We start from the raw sequence: 23,258 nt of genomic DNA on the forward strand, positions 1-23,258 counted from the left end.
CCTCAGGTGAGCATAACTTGGGATGCTGGGGTCCTAGACAAATCAACAGCCACCAAGGCATGGGCCTGTGGTTTCTGGATCCCTCGCCTCTTAAAATTTAAGAACAATTTCATGAACAACAGGAGTTTTGATAGGAGTTTTATAAGATTATAGGTGTGAGCCCAAAGGAAAGAAGGCAGAGTTCCTGTACGGCAGGCAGGGGTCCCAGAAGTAGGGTGCCACTGAGATTTTTATAGCACTTGAGACAGAAGCTGGGGTGTGGCATGGGGTGGGGACTGCACTGGTTTGCCCAGGAGCCTCTCTGTTTTGATCATGTCCCTCACCTCCTTATCCAGGCAGGGATAGTCATTTAAGAAAAGAGAGATGATGAACTAGTGGAAAGAGAGGCACTTTTTAGCTTCTGGTAAGGACAGACCTGTTAACGGGGCCAAGAATGTTTCCACCTTCTATGCAAGGATGAGTCAAACTGTTTGTGTTCAGGGTCCCTACCTGAATCTTTCTATCACCTGTACTCGTCAATACCAACAGCTGCCTGTGGGTGCTGGGACACCAGGCCTTTTCCATCAAGCCTGTCCTCCAGTCAAGTGATTCTAATTTCAACCCAAGACAGACATGGTCCAGATGCCTTTCATAGGTGCTTCTGATTGCAATGGACTGTGGGGCTTACAGAGCCTTGTGCCTCACTGCCGAGCTCACTCTCTGGCATCATTAGGAAGTTTTTCTATGTGCTGAAGCCTTGGTTGACAAGACTATGAGTTACTAGGAAGTGCTGGAATCTTTAGTAAGTGGAACTATTGGGAGAGAGGTCATTGGAGATGTGCCCTTGGAGGGAAGATTGGGCCCGAGCACCACCTCTTCTTTTGCCTCCTGGCTGCCATGAGATAAGCAGCTTTGTCCCATCATTGTACATGTTCCCTATGGTAAGATGCTGGCTCCCCAGAAACCCCAAAGCCACAGAACCAAAAGCCTTTGGCTCAGGTTGTCCCCAAATGATCTCCTTCTGGCTATTCTTCAAAGCAGTTAGATAGCACCTCTTCAAAGAAAGCCTGCCTCTCTCCATACAAACCTCATGCACTACCCTGTTCTGGGGAAGGGCTATACTCATGTTGCCATGAGCCAGGGAATAAAACTATGTGTTTACTAAACGTATTACTGCAGCCACCATTGCCCTTATTATGTTTTATAGTCATCCTTGCATGAATATTTCATTAATAATATTTTATTATTAATTTTTTTGTTAGAGATTTAGTCCTTAAAATTTAAGGCCCTCTTTCAAAGCACTGGGTTTTGTTATGGTATCTTCATATTTGTCATTTTACTTTGTTCTCATTTGTTTTTTTTTTTTTCTCCCTACTGCTCCACCCCCATTCGTGTGTTTCTTTAGAATATTAGCTCATTATTTTAAAATGTAGGCTATAAAAAAAAATTGAGCTGGATGAAAACACAATCCAACATGAGCTTTGACTAGATGACTCATAGACAATGATGGGGTGGAGGTGTAGCTCAGTAACAGAGCACTTAGCTGCCATGTGCCAGGCCCTGGGTTCAGCTTCCAGCCTGCATTTGAAAGGATGTCCAATTATGCCAGCAACAAGAGAAACACAACTTACTGTTCCTATGTCTTATCACATATCACATGGACAAAACCCGAAGCTGTACAACATATTCAGTGACCAGGTGATATGAACAGCCAAACAGGCATTCTCAGAAGCTGTGGGCAGGAATCCAAAATGATACAACCATTATGGGGTGGGACAAGAAAGGTCTGTATGTTTTTCCCTTTAGATGAACGATATCACTTCCAGGAGTCTAGCAATGCTGTTGGCGAAACAGCCACAGATGTATGCAGAAATTATATGTTATAGCACTGTGTGTAAGAGAACCAAAAAAAATGGGAGTAGTTCAAATGATCACTAGTAATTCACTGGTGGAAAGACTTATGACAAATCCGTCCAACTGCATGTTTTCGACTGTACCCCCGGAATGAAAGCTGAGTTTCCCTGATGCTGTGTAAGTAGGCTGCTCCCCAGAGGCACACGGAATGTGAAGGAAGGCAAGAAGCGTGTGTTCAGCTCATCACTGCTCCTCTACATGGGAGGGGGATATAATTTTAAATAGGTCTATACATCTGGGGGGGGGGGTTGGGTTGCAATTTTAGAAATGCTCCTGAAAAGGAAGAGATTATGGAATTAACAAAGATGATTGTGGAGGACTTTTAAAAATATTCCTTATTTTAAAGAATTGTTCTTCTGAACCATGTAAAGATTTTTCTCTTAACTAAAACTTCAGAAAAATCCATTGAAAACTGAAATAACACACAAATGAACCTCAACATGTGTGGACCTGGTGTATGAACTCCATCTTCTCTTCTGTTTCCTGCCCTTAAGCATTTTGGTGTGAGAGTTGCTAACCCCAAATCTCAGAAGATCCACAAGTCTTGGAGTCGGTGCAGGGGTTTCCTTAATGGGAACCTTAATGGGAGGTACTCAGAAGAAAGCCAAGATCCTTTTATTTTTATTTTTATTTTTCGGTTTAAGTTACAAACAATTACTTTAAAACATTATTTATTGTATATGTATGGGTAGTTGGTCTGTGTGTAAGCCTATGTACAAAGTACATGCCTTGTGTCCAAGAGGCAGAGAGAGCATCAGATCACCTGGGACTGGAGTTACAGACACTCACAAGCTGCTAGGTGGGTGCTGGAAATTGAACCTGGGTCCCCTGGAAGAGCAGCCAATGCTCTTTGCCTCTGAGTCATCTCTCTAGATCCATAATTACTTTTTTAAATTTTGGTTTTTCTCCATCCTTTTCTCTTTGCAGCATTACTTAAGATGCAAGCAACCTGGACATGGTGGCGCATGCCTGTAATCCCAGTACTAGGGGGCAGATCTCTGCAAGTTTGAGGCCAGCGTAGTCTACAAAGCAAGTCTAGGACAGCCAGAGATACACAGAGAAACCCTGTCTCGAAACAAAACAAAACAAAAAAGCTGCAAGCGAGCCATGTGTAGTAATGCATCTGTAGTTCTAGTGACTTCAGAGGCTAAGGCTGCAGAATCCCTTGAGGCCAGGAGTTCAAGGCTAGCATGGGCAATACAGCAACACAATACAAGGACACATCCAAATGGGCAGGTTCCCGTGCCCTTCCTCCAACCCCAGTGTTTTCCTTTGAGACAGAGTCCTATCCTAGGCCAGCCTTGGACTTTTTTTTCTATGCAGCCCAAAAAGACCATGGATATCTCATCCTCCTCTTTCCATTTTCTGAGTGTAGTGGTAACAGACGTGTGCCACCACACATAGGTTTTAAGTCCTTGTCTTTCAGACAAGGTCCAAGAATGGAGTGGCATGAGAATTCTGAGTGCTTGTGAGAAAACCCTGAGAGAACAGGACAAGATCTTGTGACCTTGGTTTCCTTAGAACTTGGGATGTTCTTGGCGTGTGTCTGTGTATTCCTTTCAGGGTTAGTGAGCAGCAGCGAGTCTACCTCAGATTACTCATTACAGCTAGTTATTGTTCCTTGTTTATGGGCCTCTTTCAGGAAACATGTTTTTTCCAAGTGTGGCTTCTCCTTGTGACGGCACACTTTTCTCAGCGGACCCTGCTTAACCCGCAGAGTATAAACTGTTTGATGCTTTGAATAAAGTTGGCTGCCACAAGAGACTTTAAGTTCACCTCATTTGTCAGCTTCATTGTTCCAGGTCCCACTCACCTCTAAAATGGTGACATCTGTCTTAAACTAAGAAATTTCCACCCAGGTGTGGTGGCGCATGCCTTTAATCCCAGCATTCAGGAGGCAGAGACAGGTGGATCTTTGTGAGTTCAAGGCCAGCCTAGTTTACAAAGTGAGTCCAGGACAGCCAAGGCTACACAGAGTAACCCTGTCTCAGGAAAAAGAAGAAGAGGAGGAGGAGATGAAGACAAGAAGAAGAAGAAGAAGAAGAAGAAGAAGAAGAAGAAGAAGAAGAAGAAGAAGAAGAAGAAGACAAGAAGAAGAAGAAGAAGAAGAAGAAGAAGAAGAAGAAGAAGAAGAAGAAAAGAAGAAGAAGAAGAAGAAAAGAAGAAGAAGAAGAAGAAGAAGAAAAGAAGAAGAAGAAGAAGAAGAAGAAGAAGAAGAAGAAGAAGAAGAAGAAGAAGAAGAAGAAGAAATTTCTGGCCTGGATACCTGGGACAATGGTTTGGGTTTTTTGTCTGTTGTTGTTGGTTTTGTTTTGTTTTTTTTAGGACAGAGTATTTTCAAAAAGGGATGCTTCATTATGATCCAGTGCCTTTGAACGCAGTCATCAGGAGTGGGTAGCCTCCTCCGAGAGCAGAGAAGATCCCGTAACAACAGTGAACCAGTGTGTAGGCAAAGAATAGCATGATGCAGGCCTGAGTCAAAGGGAACCACACAGAAAGCCAGGAATGCAAGAAAGATTTGATTCCAGTTGTCCACACTGAGGAACAGAAATCAGCTCTGTTCGGAAACACAGAGAGGTAAAACTGCAAGCACTCCTGTGTGACCATCCTGTGCATGTATGTCTGTGTGGTCTAATTGCCTCAGGGCAGGCACACGCTATCTTTTCTGGTGAGTGTTTTTTCAAACATGTTTAACCACGCTTTGTCTTTTTATTTCTTTTACATCACAGCTTGTCCCTGTAGGACATTCTTCAGAAATGCTGGAAGACACTGGAGATAGAGCTCACTAGGCTGTTCCAGGACTTCCTGGACAGGATTCTTCTGGTGGGCTCCGGCCAGACGAGGGACAGAGTGTTGGGATGCAGTTCTAGGGTATACTCCGGTTCTGTCTGCTCTTGGACACTGGAATACAGAACTCTGGCAGAAGGAACATATATGCCCCTTCTGTCATAAAGCATCCTTGGTGACCACCCAACCTAGGTCACAGACAGGGAGAGCAGAGACGCTGCCCTTGCCGCTTACTGGTTCACTCACTGTTGTGAGGACCTTCAGGCAGCAATTGCAGCAAAGAGGTTTAAACCTCAGCCATGGCTGTAGCATACCGGGAGCCTCTCTTTGAGACAGTGGGGAAGCGCATGGTCGTCACAGGTGAGCAGAGCATGTGTTCATTTTCTCATACCTAAGCCATATCCATCCTCACATAAAGGGTGAGACAGTGAAGCAATCACAGGACTATTGTCTTATACTCTGGGCTTGTCATAGACACCTTGATGCTATCAACAGGCTATTATAGCTGCTATCAGTCTACCAAAGCTAACTTTGACAAAGGAAGGTTTCCAACAGTATATATATTCAGTATATTCAGTATATATATTCATGGTTAGTGTAAGGAAAACTGCTTGACATTAATTTAAAAAGTTATCTTGGTCACATTTTCCACTATTAGTGATTTAGATTTCTTGTAGCTTTTACAACTAGACATGTATTATAGAAAAGCACTTGTGCAAAATTGAATAGTAAATAAATGGCTTAAAAATTCTCAGCACTATTCTATGTTTCTGTTTTGTTTTTTTGTTTTGTTTTGTTTTGTTTTTTTGAGAGAGTCTCACTCTGAAGTCTTGGCTTGCCTATAACTGTCTGTGTAGACCAGGTTGAACTTGAAGTCATAGAGATCCAGTTTGGTCTGCTTCTTGAGTGCTAGGATTAAAAGTATGCATACCACACTAAGAAAAAAAAAGATTTTTAAAAAGATAAACATCACAAACTTGTTAGATTGTGCTTTATTCTTTCAACTTACACTTCCAGTGACTTGGGCAGTGTGTGTGTGTGTGTGTGCGTGTGTGTGTGTGTGTGTGTGTGTGTGTGTGTGTGTGTGCAGTTATAATCAAATCTACAAAATAAGAATAAAGCATAATGAATTGTGTTAAGTCCTAAAGACATAAAGCAAATGTTTATCTTATTGCCTTTTTAAAATTCTGAGGGGCTGGAGAGATGGCTCAGAGGTTAAGAACACCATCTGTTCTTCCAAAGGTCTTGAGTTCAAATCCCAGCAACCACATGGTGGCTCACAACCACCTGTAATGAGATCTGGTGCCTTCTTGTGCTAGGCAGGCACACATGTGGGCAGAATACTGTATAAATAATAAAACAAAACAAAAAACCTTTAAAATTCTGGGCATATCAAACAACCTTGCACTTGCAGAGAACAATTCACTGCCCATTTAGTGTGGGCACTTGTAAGTCTTTTTTCATTGGCCTCATCCACTTCTGTCTTCTAAATCTTTTGGAGCCAACAAAACCAACTTTTCCAGTCTTAGAGTTTGTGTAAAAGATTTCCTTCACTCCTGGCTTGCTTTGCAACAGGTGGGAGGTGGGAGCACAGTGATCAGACTAAGGTGGTAACACTTCACCCACCACAGAACAGGTGGTGTTCAGGATGGGCACAACCCCCACATGTTGTAGAAACAAAGTGGCAGAGTGGGCGTGAATCTGCAGTAGCCATGGGCCACACGGAGGCTGGGGGCCATATGGAGCCCAAGTCAAAACCAATGGGAAAGGAGTGGGCGAGGAGTGGTTCTGGGTGCTCCATCCTGCATCTGGAATCTCTCCTACTCTGGAGACTTCTTAATTACTCTTTTAAAAGGGGGGTGGTAGTGGTGTCTGTGTTTTACAGGACATTTATAAAGTACAGAGAATTTTCATATCCTCACCACGGCTTCAATTTTATTATCTGGTGTTGATGGTTGGTTGGATCCAGGACCTTGTGAACACTAAGCATATGCTTTTAACCCTAGCTCTCCTCAGTTAAGGGCATCTTGTTCACAGGGTAACTTGTTACAATTCATGGATCAATAGCAATGCATTATTATTAGCTAAACTATTAGCTGAAATGCACGTTCTATTCAGATTTTCTTAGTGCTACCTAATGTCTTTTTCTATTCCAGAAGTCTACCATGTTACTTTAGCTGCCGCACCTCCCAGGGGTCAATGAGCTGTGACAATTTGAGTGTGTGTGTGTGTGTGTGTGGTTAAATTAGGGTTGCAGTATTCGGGAGAGAAATCACAGAGGTAAAGTGACATTTGCATCACTTTGTGCAAACACATAAACTATCAACATGACTCACACTGTGGCTACTGATCCTAAGTACCAGGCTGAAGTGGAAGAGGGTAGGTGTCTCCACTGTGGTGTCATCTTTCCCTCCCCTTCCACTGCTGTGCAGCCTCTGCTCTTCCTTGAGGCTAAAACATCTGCATGTTTCCTCCGAAACACCTCTGCACGAGAGAGTTGTCTCTTTTCACTGATGAGCTCATTTATATTAGCATGAACTCATGAATATTTATTTTAAATTTCAGGCTGTGCTCTGATGCTAATAATTGGTGGTGTTCCAGCTTTGGCCACTGTGCGCTTCCTGCTGTCTGCTGGGCCCACCTTGGCATACATCAACGTGGATGTGGTTGGCTGACTTGTATTACGCCTCCTTTCCCTCCGGCTCCACTCCTAGAACCGACTGTTCTCTAAGGAGCCTTGGTTTCTTTTATCAGGTGCCAGGTGTGATCATAGCTGTTGGAGAGCAGCTTCTGTCAGACAATTTAGACTGTCAGAACAAGGAAATAGGTGTGTGTTTGCTAACTTGCATAAGTATGTATCTATAGATAGTCCTCTGTGCAGCCAACCATCTGTGTCTACATTAAGCTCAAGATGAGTAAGAGTGTGTGAGACAGACTCTAATTATACAGTCCAGGCTGGCCTTGAACTCACAATCCTGACTCATTTCGCCTTCTTGTATTTCTGTAACTGCCTCACTGTTCTTTGTTCTCAGGTCCCCAAGTCAGTTCAGTTCTAAACACTGTTCCCTTCTAACGTGCTGCTCGTCCAGTGCTCTCAGATTTCTACAGAAGGACAATGGGACTCCTCCCCACTGACCACACCAGGGGAGTCACTGTCTTAGCAAAGCCTGCCTGTGAGGCTTTGCTGCTTGTGAGGCAAAGAACTGCCAATCTCTCTCTACCAGGGCCACCAGGTTTCCCCATCCCCACCCTTTTCTCCCCTGAGACAGAATTTCTCCCTGTAACAGCCCTGTCTGTCCTGGACTCACTTTATAGACCAGGCTGGCCTTGAACTCACAGAGATCCACTTGCCTCTGCCTCCCAAGTGCTGGGATTAAAGGCGTGTACCATCACTGGCAGGTAGGCTTCCCTTTTCTTTCTTTCTTTCTTTTTTCTTTCTTTTTTTGTTTGTTTGTTTTTCGAAACAGTGTTTCTCTGTGTAGCCTTGGCTGTCCTAGACTCGATTTGTAGACCAGGGTGGCCTGGAACTCACAGCGATCCACCTGCCTCTGCCTCCCAGTTGCTGTGATTAAAGGTGTGTGCCACCATGCCCAAAGTTGGCTTCCCCTTTTCCTGCCTGCCCCCCTTCAGGCTCTGAGGTGGGCTGCTGGCTTCTGTTGCATCTCCATTATTTTCTGCCTCTTCCTATGGTCCTGTCACTACTTTGTGAGGTTTTGGAGTGCTTCCTTCCTTTCTTTCTTTGTAATAAAGCCTATATTTTCTTTATACTGCTTTCATTAATTCTTTGAGAACTTTAGACAACGCATTTTGAGCATATTCATCTCCCAGTCATTCCATTCTCCATTCAACTTTGGCATTTCTTCTTTTGTGTTTCACCCCCCTAACAAGTCTAGTTTGTGTTGCACAGCTAGTTTTAGGAGTGGGTTCTGTCCTGGCATGCAGTTGACCTACCAGGGGTCACATCACTTTAAAAAAAAAACCTCTCCCAGCAGCTGTCACAAATGTCAGTGGCTCCTCAGCTATCGGAGGGGTTTCTGCCTGCCTTTCTCTGTGCTGAGTAATTAAATTGAAAGCCTTATAACTGGCTCATGTGAAGACAATAAGTGACTGTGGAGAGCTCAGCCCTAAAATAAGCCTCTATTTTCTTATCCTGACTCTCCTTCACCAAGTCACACAGGGGCCGTGTCTCATCCTCAAGCTGAGTTTTAGTCTTGGGTCGAACTGTAGCCCTTTGCACTGGGGTCACTCCAGCCATTTCCTTTTTCTTATCTCCTTGTCCCAACTCCAGTGAGAAAAATGTGTTTCCCTCTCCACTGCCATTTTATTCGAGCCCAGGTTCCAGAATCTGTTATTCATGGGCCCTGTGGGCAAAGCTTCAGCAATCACTTTACTGTGCGTCCTGGCAGCTCCGTAAGCTTCTGTTCTTACAGACTCCTCATTTCTAGCTCCTCAGGTCAGCACCCTTTCTTCTCCACGCCCTTTACTGAAGTCGGTCCACATCTGTAGTATAGTTTTTGTTGTTGGTTTGTTTTTGTTAGTCTGAATACTACCTAGTATCTTCCTCCTCAAACTGCCTAAGTAATTTTTTTTCTTATTGTTATACATTAAGTTAACCTTTTATGTTATAAGTTTTAGGAGTTGTTTTTTTTTTTTTTTTTTAAAAACAAATTCTTAAGGATACATATGCACTGCGTAGAATCATAATGGAACAGTTCCAACCCTCTAAAAATTTCCCTTCCCTCATTTACTCATTTCTTCTCTTTCCTTCCCTTGCATTCCTGGCAACCACTGATATGTTTACACTATAGTCCTGCCATTAAACCAGAGTTAGCTAGAGGGATCCCCTATCCCATGGCTTTAAGACCACCCTATCCATTTATATGGTTAATGGACAAAATATGAGCCCCCACCTGAACATCAACCAAAATGTAAAATAAGCAAGCCAACTACCGCACTCAGAAGCATTGCCCATTCTATAGCACCCTGGAGCTGGAATCACACCATTACCTGTACCTATTAGATTGGTGTCTTTCTATTTATTACACAAATAAAAGGGTTTTCATGGATGAATGGCTGATTTTTATCCCGAGTGATATCCCATCGTGTGACAACTCGGTTTTTTGCTAAGCCATGTACCTTTTGAAGGCTCTCTCCCAGATTGGGGTACTTGTGAAAGGAACCTCTGTAAACATTTGCATTCATGCTTTTGGATAGACTTATTTTCAAATCAATGTGATAAACACCTAGGTGTGTGCTTGGTGGATCAGCTGCTTAGTTCCTGTTCTAATTTGCTTTGAATTGCTGTGAAAAACACTGACCATTAAAAGCACCTTGGGTAGAGGAAATGGTTTATGTAGCTTACACATCCAAGGTTATAGTCCACCACTGAGGGAAGATAGGGCAGGAATTCAATGCAGGAACCTGGATGCAGGAACAGAAGCAGAGACCATGAAGGAATGCTGCTTACTGACTTGCTCCCCATGGCTTGCTCAGCCTGAGAGCCATCTGCCCAATGGTGGCACCACCCACTGTGAACTGAACCCTCCCACATCAAGAAAATGCCCCACAGTCTTGCCTACAGGGCAATCTGACGAAGCAGATAACATATGCACACACCAACAGAAAACAACAAAAATCCAACCACTACAGCTTCATAGGAAGTTTCCCAACTGTCTTCTAAACTAACTACCATTTTGTGTGTCCATTAGCAGGAAGCCAAAATCCATGCCACTCTATATCATGGTCAGCACATGGGACTCTGCTATGTTTACTTTTAATTATCCTAATAGATGTGCAGTTTCTGTGTGAATTCATAATTCTCTACCAGTCAGCAATTCTTCATGTATTTGCATATACTTGTTGTCTCTTTCTTTGTGGTGTCATAGATTTAAGTTTACCCACTTTATAGTGAGTTGGGTAGCTTTGGTTTCTTATTGCTGAGTCTTAATCTTTATGAATAATGTTTATTTTTTATTTTTATAACCTTTATTTTTAATACCATGAGATTTTACAGTCATATAGAAAGACTGCCTTTAGAAAAAAAATTTTAATATAAACTTGACTGGAATGGTCTGCTTATCTCTTTATGCAGGAATATTAACATTTAATTGTGACTGTTTAGGTGGGCATAGTTGATGGTAAGAAGATAGCAGTTGTTAAATATAGACGATAGGGTGGAAGCTCTTTGATGAATCTTTAAAAACCCTTTCGTTTCTTTGTAAAAACACTGTAGTTTCAAACCCTTTAACATTTATGTCTATATTTATGTATACATATATATAGTATATTTAAAGGCAAAGACATGAGTTATTCTTATCTAAAGGGAGGGCAATTGTCAAATAGGAAAAAGTGTTCTGGAAAAGAAGCCATCAGCTCTTTGGTCTTTAAGACCCAGGAGAGCTGACCCAGCAGCTCTTCAGTGGTGGCACCTGTAATTATCCTTTGATTTTTTTCTGTTGAAATCTCTTAATCTCAAAGTGTCAGCACTCTTTGTTAGTGTAATGTATAGTTTAAAAAAAAAACCACCAACCTGTGTCTAAATTAAAACAAAACATTAAAATTGTAAAACAAAGATTTTTAGCTCAAAGAAGCTGAGCCCATAGGTAAACAAACAAACAAACAAACAAACAAACAAAAAATAATTGCTGTTCTTAAAGTGAACCTAGATTCTTTTCCCAGCATGCACATGGCACCTCACAAGCATCTATAATTCCAGTTCTGACATCCTCGTCTACCTCTGCAGGCATGGCACTCATTTGGTGCACACACTAATATGTGAGCAAAACACTCATATGCTTAAAATATATTTAAATAATCTTTGCGACTGGAGAAATGGCTCAGTGGTTAAAAACACTGGCTGCTCTTGCAGAAGACCCAGGTTCAATTCTCAGCATCCTCATGGAGGCTTACAGACATTGTAACTCCAATACCAGGTGATCTGATGCCCTCTTTCAGCCGCTGGGGACACTGGGCATATGTATGGTACACAGACATATACACACAGGCAAAATACATGTGAACATAAAATCAGAATAAATCTTTTTTTAAATAAAAGGATCACTGTGTTTTCTAGATTTATAATTTTATATTTCCAGTCTGTGACTGCTTTTGAAGCCATTTTTGTGCCTATTACACTTTGCATTTCCATCACCCAAGCCAGTCCGTCCCTTCCTTAAGCCAATGTTAGTCGCTGTTGCTGCCAACTGTATGAATCTTGGACACGTAAAATCTCTTTGAATTTATCAGTCTATTCTTAGGTTCATACACTTATATATTTCAGCTTCTCATCACCATTGATAAGCTTCATGGGTTCACAGCACATTGAAATATTATCTTCATATTTGTCTATATTTTATATTTACTTTAGAAATGTTCCCTCTTTTAAAAATATGTGGATGTTTTGGTTTCCAAGTTTGGTGATGTGGGGATTGAACCCAGGGCCTCACACATGCCAGGCAAGTGCTCTACCACCGGAATACAGTCCCAGCCCCCTTGAACACTTTGCTTCACTATTTTTCTCTTTTATGTATGTCAATGCTTGTGCGTGTGTGCGTGTGTACATATGTGCATGTCCACAAGTGTGGACATATAAATATGTAGGTACATACGCATGCATGAGCATGTGTGTGTGTGTACATATGTGCATGTCCAATAAATATGTAGGTACATATGCATGCATGAACACATGTGTGTGTGTGTACATATGTGCATGTTCACAAGTGTGGACATATAAATATGTAGGTACATATGATGCATGAGCACGTGTCGGGGTGTGTGTGTGTGTCTGTAGGCCAGAGGTTACATGCAGCGTCCCCACTGATTCTTCCCACCCTTCTTTGTGAGGCAGGATTTCTCACTGAGCTGAGGCGTGTGGATTCAGCTAGGCGGCCTGGCCGGTGGGCTCCAGAGGTCCTTCCATCTCTCCCTTCTCTGCTCAGCCCTGGGACACAGGCACATTTTACGTGTGCTCTGGGGAAATGAAACTCAGGCCCTCAAGCTTGTACAGCAATCACTTTACTGACTGCTCCTAAACCTTTCTTTCTAATATTTTCTTATATTTATGAAGAACAGAATTAGCAGAAGAGATTCAAATGGATACATACTTTTCATTAATGACCTGAGCTTTAGGATGTATGTCTGATATGATGAATAATATATTTAAACTCACCAGTGTTAAAGATCAGTTTTAGTTATTTTGAAAAGATGTATAAATCTTTTCATGTTAGCTTCTGAAAATTGTATTATGAATAAAACATATGCCAGTGATCTCCTACCAATCACCCATATTCAATGACTACCAAAATTTGCCACACTTAATAAATGAATTGGCGGCTTCTACCAAAATATTCTAAAGCAAAAAAAAAAAAAAAAAAAAAAAAAAAATATATATATATATATATATATATATATATATATATATATATATATATATATCCTTTTTGCCTCTCTAAAACTATCACACTATTCTTGCATAAACACAGTGCCATGATATCGGCTAATACAATTAACAACTATCCTCTGACACTGTAACATAACTACTCCATAACTAAGTTTTTCTGGTTGTCACTAATTGTAATTTTAGGGGCTGAGGAGATGGTTCAGTGGGTATAGTGCTTGCTGGGCAAGCATGAAGACCTGAGTTTAGATCCCCCGCACCTAGGCTCAGGGTGGCTATACATGACCCCAGCATTGACGGAGAGGGGGGTGGGTAGAGACACGTAGATCTTTGGAGTTCTTTGGGCAGCTAGTTAACCCAATAAGTGAGCTCAAGCGTCAATGATAGACCCTGTCTCAATAAATAAATAAATAAACAAACAAACAAACAAATAAATAAGGTGGGTCTGGAGAGATGGCTTAGTGGGTAAAAGTGCAAGTGTGCAAGTGTGAGGACCTGAGTTCAAATCCCCAGAACCCATGCAAAATCTGAATATATTACTTGAGCATCTGTAACCCCAGGGGCCTTATGGGGTAATAGAGGATGAAGCTAGGCAAAGTCTGGAAGCTAGAAGGCCAGCTAACATGGACCAAGTGTCCTATCCAAGGCTCCATAAAGGGGAAGACAGCTGCGTGTGGTAGCACAAGCCTGTGATCCCAGCACTCAAGGAAGCAGAGGCAGGCAGATCTCTGTGAGTCTGGGGCCAGCCTGGTCTACAAATCGCATTCAGGATACACAGAGAAACCCTGTCTCCAAAAAAAAAAAAAAAAAAAAAAAAAAAAACCCCAAAACCAAAAAACCAAACACAACAGCAACAAAACAAAACAAACAAAAAACCAAAATGAGGAAGAGGGTTTTTTTGTGTGTGTGAATGCATGTACCCACATTCACACACTTGACTACATGGGGGAGGGGGGGAGGAAAGGAGGGAGAGTTAAGGCACCCAATATAGATCTCTGATCTTCACATGCATGCCACATACATGTTCACACCCACAAACACAACACACAACACATACATATTTTCAAAACTGACTGTCAGAATGAGGATCCGAAGAAAGCATGCACATGGTACACAACTCACGCATGTCACTTCTGCCATGTCTTTTCCGTGCTTGCAGGCTTCTGTCCTTTTTCCTACCACTTAATTGTTGCAGAAACTGGCATGGGTGTCCATTACAAACACCTTACATTCTAGGCTTGTCAGCTGCTTCCTTGATATGTCATTTAACTTGACACTTTATCCTATGTAAACAGAGTTTGCCTCTAGAACCCCAATTACAACCAGCTTCTGCTCTTGAGGGGTATTAATGTTATCCTGTCATTTAAATTTTGAATGTCCTCCAAATGTCTAAATGAAAGATCCATTTGGCAGGGTGGTGCCATTGGGCAGCTGTGGGACTTTTAAGGGGTTGGGCTTAAATAGCCAATATCAAATTTTAGATCAGAGCATTAGTAACAGAGTTTTTGACAGATCAGTGGAACAGAATAAAAAAAAAAAAAAAAAAAAAAAAAAAACAAAAAAAAAAAACAACAACCCTAGAAGTAAGCTCACACAACTTCAGCTGTGCAAGCTTTGGCAAAGACTGTAAAAAAAAAAAAAAAAAAAAAAAAAAAAAAAAAAAAAAACATACATTGCAGAAAAGACAGCTTCTTCAACTGGAAACTGGATATTTAGAGGTAGAGGAATGAAATTGTATTCACAGCATGCAAAATCAATCAAAAAGAGATCCAAGACTTCGATTAAATTTTGAAACTTCTAGAACATAGGTAAAATACAGGAAAGGCGTTTCTGGAAAGAACTCCATTAGCACAGGAAAATAATCCTAAAAATTTAGAAATAGGATCACATAAAGTTGAAAAGCTTCTGTACAGTGACAAAAATAATCAACAGAGAAAGAGAGAGACAGCCTTCAGAATGGGGTGGGGGAGGATCTGTCATCAGACCAGAGGGAGAGTGTTGGAGGATAGTATGATGAATTTTGATGCTAATTAACAAAAAAAGCCATCCCACCTGAGCCCACCTGAGATAGAGGTGTGGCTAAGGTTCCTGGAGAGAGAGAGAGAGAGAGAGAGAGAGAGAGAGAGAGAGAGAGAGAGAGAGAGCAGAGGAATCCTGGGAAGAAGAAAGGAGGAGGAGGAGGAAGAGAGACCAGAGGATCCAGAGAAGACAGACCCAAAGAAGATAGAAAGAGGGCCGCCATGACTTAGATGGAAGGGAAGCACGTGGCAGGCGTGGATGGAGATTTGGCCTAGATGAAGAACATTAGCAAGTATTTGGGATTATGGATGGGAGGTAGCTTGATGGAAATTATTAGAAACAGATGGCATAGGATTGGGGCAGGTATCCCATACCTGTACCACTATGGGAAGTAGTTTAGATGATTAATGTCTGCCCTGCCCCAGGTTAACTAAGGCTGTTTTAAAATATAGCAAGTGTCTGTATCTTAATTGATTGCTAGCCGGGCATACTGATAATACTAATAATAATACTGAAAATACTACTAATACTGGTAATTTAAAAATGATAGGAAGAAGTAATGAGTATTATGTATATATATATGTACATACATATATGAACTGCAAATTTTAAGCACTCAAAACCAAAATCATTCGATCAATAAATAGCCAAAAGAACTGCTGAATGGACAGATCTTAGAAGAAATACAAATGGCTAATAAATATTTGAGAAGTATTCAACATCCTTAGCCATCAGGAAATCTCAAAATACCATATTCTTTGTTGGTGTGGGGGAACACACAGGGACACTAATGCATGACCGTGGAGCTCAGAGGACAACCTGGAAAAGCTGTTTTTCTCCTTTCACCATGGGTGTCCCAGGAATTGAATTCAGGCCATTAGGCTTGGCAGCAAGTACCTTTACCCCCTGAGCCATCTTACTCACCCAAGTTTTTGATTATTGAAACAGGATCTCTCTATGCAGCCTAATGTGGAATTCACTACTCTAGCTGGCCTTGACTTTGCAAACTTCCTGTGCTCCATCACTGACACTTCCTGCCCCAGCAAGCATCCTATGCTGGAACCACAGGCATGTCCCACTTGGCCCAAAATAAAGCGAGTTGTTAAAACAGTGAATACAGGACATTGAAAAAGCACATCAGTGTGTTGTGGTTGTAGCCATAGACTCAACTCTACCAGAGACTGCAGAAACAGAGAGCCCAGGGTATCAAAACCAGCATGGGCAACGTGGAAAGAAAGACCCATTCAGAAAAAAAAAAAAAAAAAAAAAAAAGTCAATAAGTAACTAATGAAATACAGAAGCAAAATAACAGATTATCTAGCTTAAGATTTTTTATGCAGCCGCTAGTATCCAGAGTTCAGAACTGTTGAATTGTTTACCCAGCCTGGCTCAGAGGGACTGGCGGCCTCTGCCTGGCCTCTGTGCATCTGGCCTGTGTGTGTTCTGATTACAGGCGTAGTAAAAAAAGGAAAGCCCGTTTACTCAGCCATTGTCTTTGTACTACAGATGACTGCACCGAAGCCAGGACTATTACAGTGTTCCCTCTTCCAAAGGGGTGATCGCTGCACATGACTTTTGTTTTAGAAGCAAATAACTACAAGCAGCCTCTAGGAAAAGGGCAGAAGCCAGTATGATGGATGAAACCGGAAGTGGTAGGACCCAAACGTATGGGTAATTTTCAAAAGCACTGCTCCATTAGCCTGGCTTTCAGACCTATTTACTCATCTCCTTTGCCCTGCGAAACTGTCACACTAATAGTTATGTCTTAAATCCAATTATTTTAAAAATAGAACATGACTTCACACCGAATTGCCGGCGGTTTCCTGTTTGAGGAAAGAACGAGACGGCTCTCCTGCTGCACATTTGGCTTAAGTCTCGCGACTCCAGTCCACGAAGGAAATAGCTCAGAATTCCAAAAAGGGATTCACGGCACAAGCTCACACACACATTACTGCTGCTGAGATGCCAGACTGGTGAAGCTGCATTTCATGTGTTGATATTTTATTTATTTCATCCTGCACTCATCCCGTTACCATAGGGTGTAATTTGCCTTGAGTCATCATTTGCTCTGCCACTGGAGTTTGTGCACAGTATTCGACTTTGCACCACAAATCTTTGACCTGGGACAACTAGATAAAATAACAATAGACACTTCAGAGGCTGGGGCTATAGCTCGGCGGGAGAATGTGTACCTAGTATCGTCCATAATCTCAGATCCAGCCCAGAAACAGGAGGAGGAAGAGCAGGAGGCAGAGGAGGAAGGGACAAAAATTAATAAACATGGTTGAAAATTATTTTCTGATGGGACACAAAAGCCATTTGTTTGAAACAAGCGTCTGGCTACTCTTACAACACCCACTGAGCTATTTATTTACTCCTGAGGACACGTACTGTGAGACCAAGAGTGTTGAACTTATGCATTTACTATTTCCCTCCAAACATTTTTCTTTTTATAAGACACTTTTTTTTTTATAAAAGCCTAAATGACACATTGAAGACCTTATCTGTGGGTGCCTGCAATTCTAAATCAATCATTACATCTTAAATTGTTGACCTAACCATTGCTAATGTGATGCGTTGCCGTGGAGTTGAGAAGCATTGGCTCAACTCTTAGGAGAGAACATCTAAGGACAAGCTTGTTTGCTTTTGTTGGTTTGTTTTTAAAGAATAAATAAACACTCTTATTATGCAAGCTATAAGAATGGAGGAGAACTCATCTGCCTTTTGTGGCCTTGTCTTAATTTTCCCACGTGGATATAGAAACATTGTAGGTTTTTTGTTTGCTGTTTTTAAGATCTATTTATTCTATGTGGGAGTGTTTTGCCTGTGCTTATGGCTGTACACTGTGTGTTTACCTGGTACTTGTGGAGGCTAGAGGAGCCCATTGGAGTTCCTGAAACTGGAGTTACAGGTGTTTGTTAGAGCTGCCATGTAGGTGCTGGGGACACACCTCGGTCCTCTGCAAGGACAAGGACTCTAAACTGCCGAGCCATCTCCTCACACCTCCTTATCTCCTCAGCTTTATAAAAACACTGTCTAAACTCATGGAGCATTGCTGGGTTGATCACTACTGCTGGAAACTGTGCTAGGAAATACAGCTAAACAGTTTCTACTGGAAGAAGTAAGAACTAAAAATCAGATACTGATTTGGGCCTTTCCTCCTAACCTTCCTGAATACAATGTTCTTATCAATTACAGTTTTGAAATAACAGTACTTACTTAATATGTATTCAGTCACTAAAAAAAAAATTCACCTGAAGAAAATTATCTAGGTCAGGAAGATGCTGAGGTGAAGACACACAAATCCTAGTTTTTAAAAAAAGTGTTTTTTTCTCTTTATTTTTTGAAACAAGGTCTCATATATAGCCTTAAACTCACTATGTAGCTGTGAATGAACTTGAACTTGTGGTCTTCTTGGGCGCTTGCAGAACAGGCACTCTCCACCACGCCTTGCCTGTGTGTTGGGTTAAAATTTAAGTAGCTTCTTTGTACATGCTGGACAGGCACTCTGGCAACACGGACAACATCCAGGACCTTCTTTTCTTTTAACAGTCAACCAGGCTCACTTTCTCTTCCAAAGTCTGAAGTCTCAAGTTTGCTTTGTTTTGAGACAATCTATGTCACCCTGGATGTCTTGGAGCTCTGCCTCTGCCTCCCAAATCCTGAGATTAAAAGTGTACACCACCACACTCACTCGGCCTTCTTAAGTTCTTTGGGTTTTGGTTGTTTTTTGTTTTTCAAGACAGGGTTTTCTCTGTGTAGCCTTGACTGTCCTGGAATTGCTTTGTCGACCAGGCTGGCCGCGAACTCACACAGATCCACCTGTCTGTGCCTCCCTGGGTGCTAGGATTCTTCCTAAGTACTTTTAAAAGGCAAAGCTAGGAAAAAACCCTAAAATCATCTAAGCAACTGAAGTCACATGGCTTATGTGACTTTGGTTCCCCTGGGCCTACAAGTCTAGTCAGGATTCTAGTGGTGCCTCTGTGTTTGTCTCAGGGTCCACACAGAGCAGAGTACTGGGGACTTTATCAACCCCAGCTCACTGTATGCCTACTGTATACCTTGGACATGGTGTCATGCCTTTGAGCTCCTGTTATTATTATCTGTTCTAAGTGACTACAATGAGAACACGAGCTAAGCACAGGAGCAGCAGCTGCGCTCTGGGCATGTGTTGACTTGTCATCTGACATCTACTACTTATTCAAGTAAGCTCCTGGCCAGCAGGCCTCAAGATGAAGTGACATGTGATGCTATTAGGTACTCCACAAACTGTACAGTCACAAGAAGACTAAAGGAAAACAGGGTCCAGTAGAATACCTTAGGAGAGAAAGGCAGATTTTAAAATCTTGGTTGATGGAAATCCCACCTTCCTCTAGTCGGGAAGAATGCAGCGACGTCATTAGGGTATTCAGGGTGAGACGTCTCCTGGGCGGCATCTTATCTACCACTCTGGATCCACTTCTCTTCCCTTTCCTTCTTTTCTTCCAGGTGGGAAAACAGCACATACAGGACACCCCCTGCCCTGCCCCATGTGCTGCCTGTAATCCCAGCCAATTGCCTTCTCACCTAGAGATAAGGAATAAGATGGTTCCCTGTCTTGTTAGGCCAAGTTACCAGCAATTATCTCAAGAAAGGCAGATCCTTTCCCAACACCTATTAAAAGTACCCAACAAATACCTTACTGACCATAGTTATTGCCTTTTAGGAAAATGTTTTCTAAATAAATAAACCCCAGGGAGCATCTGTAATGGATAGATTGCCAGCATTTTCAAGAATACTGGCACTGAAGGAGATGTTGGATCAGCAAGGTGGTTAGATCATTTATTTGGGGTAACATTTTCCAAAAGAAGATAATTTGGGAGAAAGTATACAATTGTAAAGGCAAAATAGCAATGCACCATGCTTGAGGACCAAGGTTATATGGCTGTTATTATTTTCTCAGTGTAACTTTGCAATTTCCTGTCAATCTCTTAAATACAATTATAAACTTTATTTTAAAATCAAAATACAGATATTGGCCAAGTGGGGCAGCTCAGACTTGAATTCAACCTGGAGATGCAGGTGATGGAGGGAGAGACCCCATTCCCATCCTCTGATCTCCAAGCACAAGCATGCACACATATGAGTAAACAAATGTAATAAAGTAAGGACAAGAGGTACTGAGTCCTGGTGAATTGGTATAGAAAAGAATATTTGATTCTTGTAGCCTATCATTTTACTTTATTAGCCTGTAATACTGTCCAACTTACCCTAGGAACAGTTAATCATTTCATTTATTAAAAGATAAAACTGTACTTGGGTGGGAGGGTGGGGGGGGAGAGGAGAAAGAGACAGAGACAGAAAAGAGGACATGCACATGTGTTATAAAGCCACCAAAATTGGAGGCTGGAGAGATGGGTTAGCAGCCAAGAATGCTTGCTGCTGGCACAGAGGACCAAGATTTAGTTCCCAGCATCCACACGGAGGTTTACAACTATCTATGACTCCAGTTCCAGGGGATCTGGAGCCCTTTTCTAGATTTCATGGGCATTAGGCACACACACAGCACACATATGTACATACATGTGAAACATTCATACATAAAATAAAAATAAATGAATCATTTAAATATTGCATATTTTTGGGCTGGAGAGATGGCTCAGCTGTTAAAGGCTAGGCTCACAACCATAAATATAAATATTGCATATTTTTATGTATGTACTGAAGTTGTGTATTTGGCTATCATAAGCCACTTAAATATGACTATCTTCAGTAAGGTCAGACCCACACCTGCACGTGAATGACCCTTTTCCTAAGGGCCACTTTCTCCATTCCTGTTGCTAAACTCTACTCTGTTCTACCGCGAGTCCTCTGGAAACATCTTTCTGTGGGTGCAGCAAAGTCTCCCGAGTGTCTGTCTCTGGGCGCTCAGGCTGCTCACGGCAGCAGTGTGGGGCTGCTTCCGCTCCTGTCAACAAACAGGATATATGTGTAGATAAAGAAGTTCATTGAGAGGGGTTGGCTCATGTGATGGCAGAAGCTGAGCAGTCTTGTGACCTGTAAGCAGAACCAGGAAAGCCAGTGCTCATGACCAAAGCAGGAATGCAGCTCCCAAGGGGGGGGGGAGGGGTGGGAGTGGGGCTCCAGCAGAGAGCAAGCGCTCCTGCACACAACTTTGGTACTACTGGGACCCTCAACAGATTGGACGATGCCTACTGGAGGGCTTTCTTCATCATTCAGTCGAGTGCTAGTCTCTTCTGCAGACATATTCTCAGGCAAGCCAAGGAGCAATGATCACCAGCAACTGTGACATCCTTTCCCCCAGTCAAAAGAAGTCTCTCTGAAGGGGACTCAGCTAACTGCATCCCACATCTGTAACATGCGTGAGAACTACTTCAGGGAGCTGAAGAAGGCTGAGTCTCAGGCTCTACTCCTCAGATTCTGAGCTCACTTTCCTGGGGTTCTTGGGGCCTGCATATTAGAGGCATGCTATTGTCATGTTTGCACATGGTGAGAGACAGAGTTGCCCCAGGAGCAACAGGGATGCTCCACACTCTGCTCCTTGAAGTGTGGATATGTGACAGCTCTACTGCTCCTGAAGTCTGACTTTAGGAGACTTCAAGCCTTCAGAACACTGCAAGGCTTGACTGACCTACAATTCTTTTTGGAGGGAGATAAGGTTTTGCCTCAGTTGGTCCTGAACTCCTGGGCTTATATGATTCTATCATCTTAGCTTCCTGAACTGTTGGAATAGACAGGGCTCCACTGTACTGCCTTTCAATTATTGATTTGAAAATGATTTAAAATCTTGTGCACTGGAGAGACGGCTCAGAGGTTAGAATAAATCTCTGTTTATTGGCTGTTCTTCCAAAGGTCTTGAGTTTAATCCCCAGCAACCACATGGTGGCTATACTGAGATCTGGTGCCCTCTTCTAGCCTGTAGCCATACATGCAGGTGGAATACTATATAAATAATAAATACATCTTTAAAAAAATAAAATAACACCCCACAATCTTTTATAAAGAAAGAAATGGGAACATTTTGGGTAATTCAAATTAGTGTTCATTATACTATTGTGGAAATGATTATATAAAAATGTAATCTACTTCTCAGCCCAACCAAAGATGACACCGATGACAGGATAAATAGGAATCTACGCTGTCAAAACCGAGGCAAACAAAGCTAAGTGAAGGAAGGGAGATGACTGAATCACTGCTGATGGCATTCCCGCACCACCGAGTCTTTGTTCCTGGAAAGGAAATGATTCCGCCCACATCTCTCTTTGTTGAGATTTCTAGAGTCTCAAGAGTTCAGCTTACAAGCTAAGTAGCTATCAATGCCACTTTGTGAGTGCACACGTGCACACACAGACATACACACACACAAAGGAACTAGAACAAAGTAGATATGCTAGCCATGTGGATTAAATTTTAAAAAGAAAAACAAGCAAACAACCCCCCCAAATCCCCCAACAGGTGATCTCACATCTTTGGGCCTGATGAGGTCCATTTCATTTATGTTATTTCAGAGGATTTGGTGACCACATCGAACACAGGCTCCACCACTGAGCCACATCCAGCCATCCCCTCACTAGCGTGTAGTTCCTGGGCACACGCACTTTGAGAGGTCCATGTGTCTAGTGGATAGCGGCCGTATCTTGTTTGCCTGGATACAAAACAAACGGCTGCCATGCAAAATGCAGAGATTGCCTTTTCGACTTTCCTCTGAACAGGGGAGTATCCTAGACTCCCTGGGGTGGACCCAAAATAAATCATAGCTTATCACTGCACTCAACCACTTTAAGATAAAGATTGGAATAGCTTGGTGGGAAACTTTGAGAAGATTTGTGAATTCCATCTCCTCTTCGGGCGAGTTGAGGTGGAACTGCAGTCTATAACATGTTTTGCTTTATGTGAAGAAATGCAAAAAGCTGTCAGTGTTAATGTATAACTTGTTCAGGAGGCCCCTTGAGCTTCTGCCACATGCATCTGCTAACCTTCTGAGAACTGAGGCCTGGCTTTGAGAAGCTGTGGCCCACAAATCAGCCCCAGAAAGTGTGGCTCTGCCCTTCTGGTGTAGTGCTCAGGGCCTCAGATGTCCTGGCCCACACATTTTCATGTGGAAGGCTTTTTGTTTTGCACCCTTGTCGTAAACTTTCTCTTAATGATCTCAGAGGACAACTCC

The 23,258-nt window shown here is 42.2% G+C and overlaps 1 protein-coding gene across 1 annotated transcript in view; it reads left to right on the forward strand.

Moving 5' to 3' along the window:
• Nucleotides 1–4,979: 4,979 nt before the first annotated feature.
• The window catches only part of C15H4orf45 (chromosome 15 C4orf45 homolog), a 94,510-nt gene continuing 76,231 nt past the window's right edge, over nt 4,980–23,258 (forward strand). The window contains exons 1-3 of the mRNA XM_051156913.1: nt 4,980–5,040; nt 7,246–7,346; nt 7,435–7,507. Of these exons, the coding sequence (XP_051012870.1) occupies nt 4,980–5,040; nt 7,246–7,346; nt 7,435–7,507 (235 nt within the window). The remainder of the gene's footprint in view (nt 5,041–7,245; nt 7,347–7,434; nt 7,508–23,258) is intronic.

The sequence above is a fragment of the Acomys russatus genome, chromosome 15 (assembly GCF_903995435.1).
Source record: "Acomys russatus chromosome 15, mAcoRus1.1, whole genome shotgun sequence".
In the NCBI taxonomy this organism is placed as follows: domain Eukaryota; kingdom Metazoa; phylum Chordata; class Mammalia; order Rodentia; family Muridae; genus Acomys; species Acomys russatus.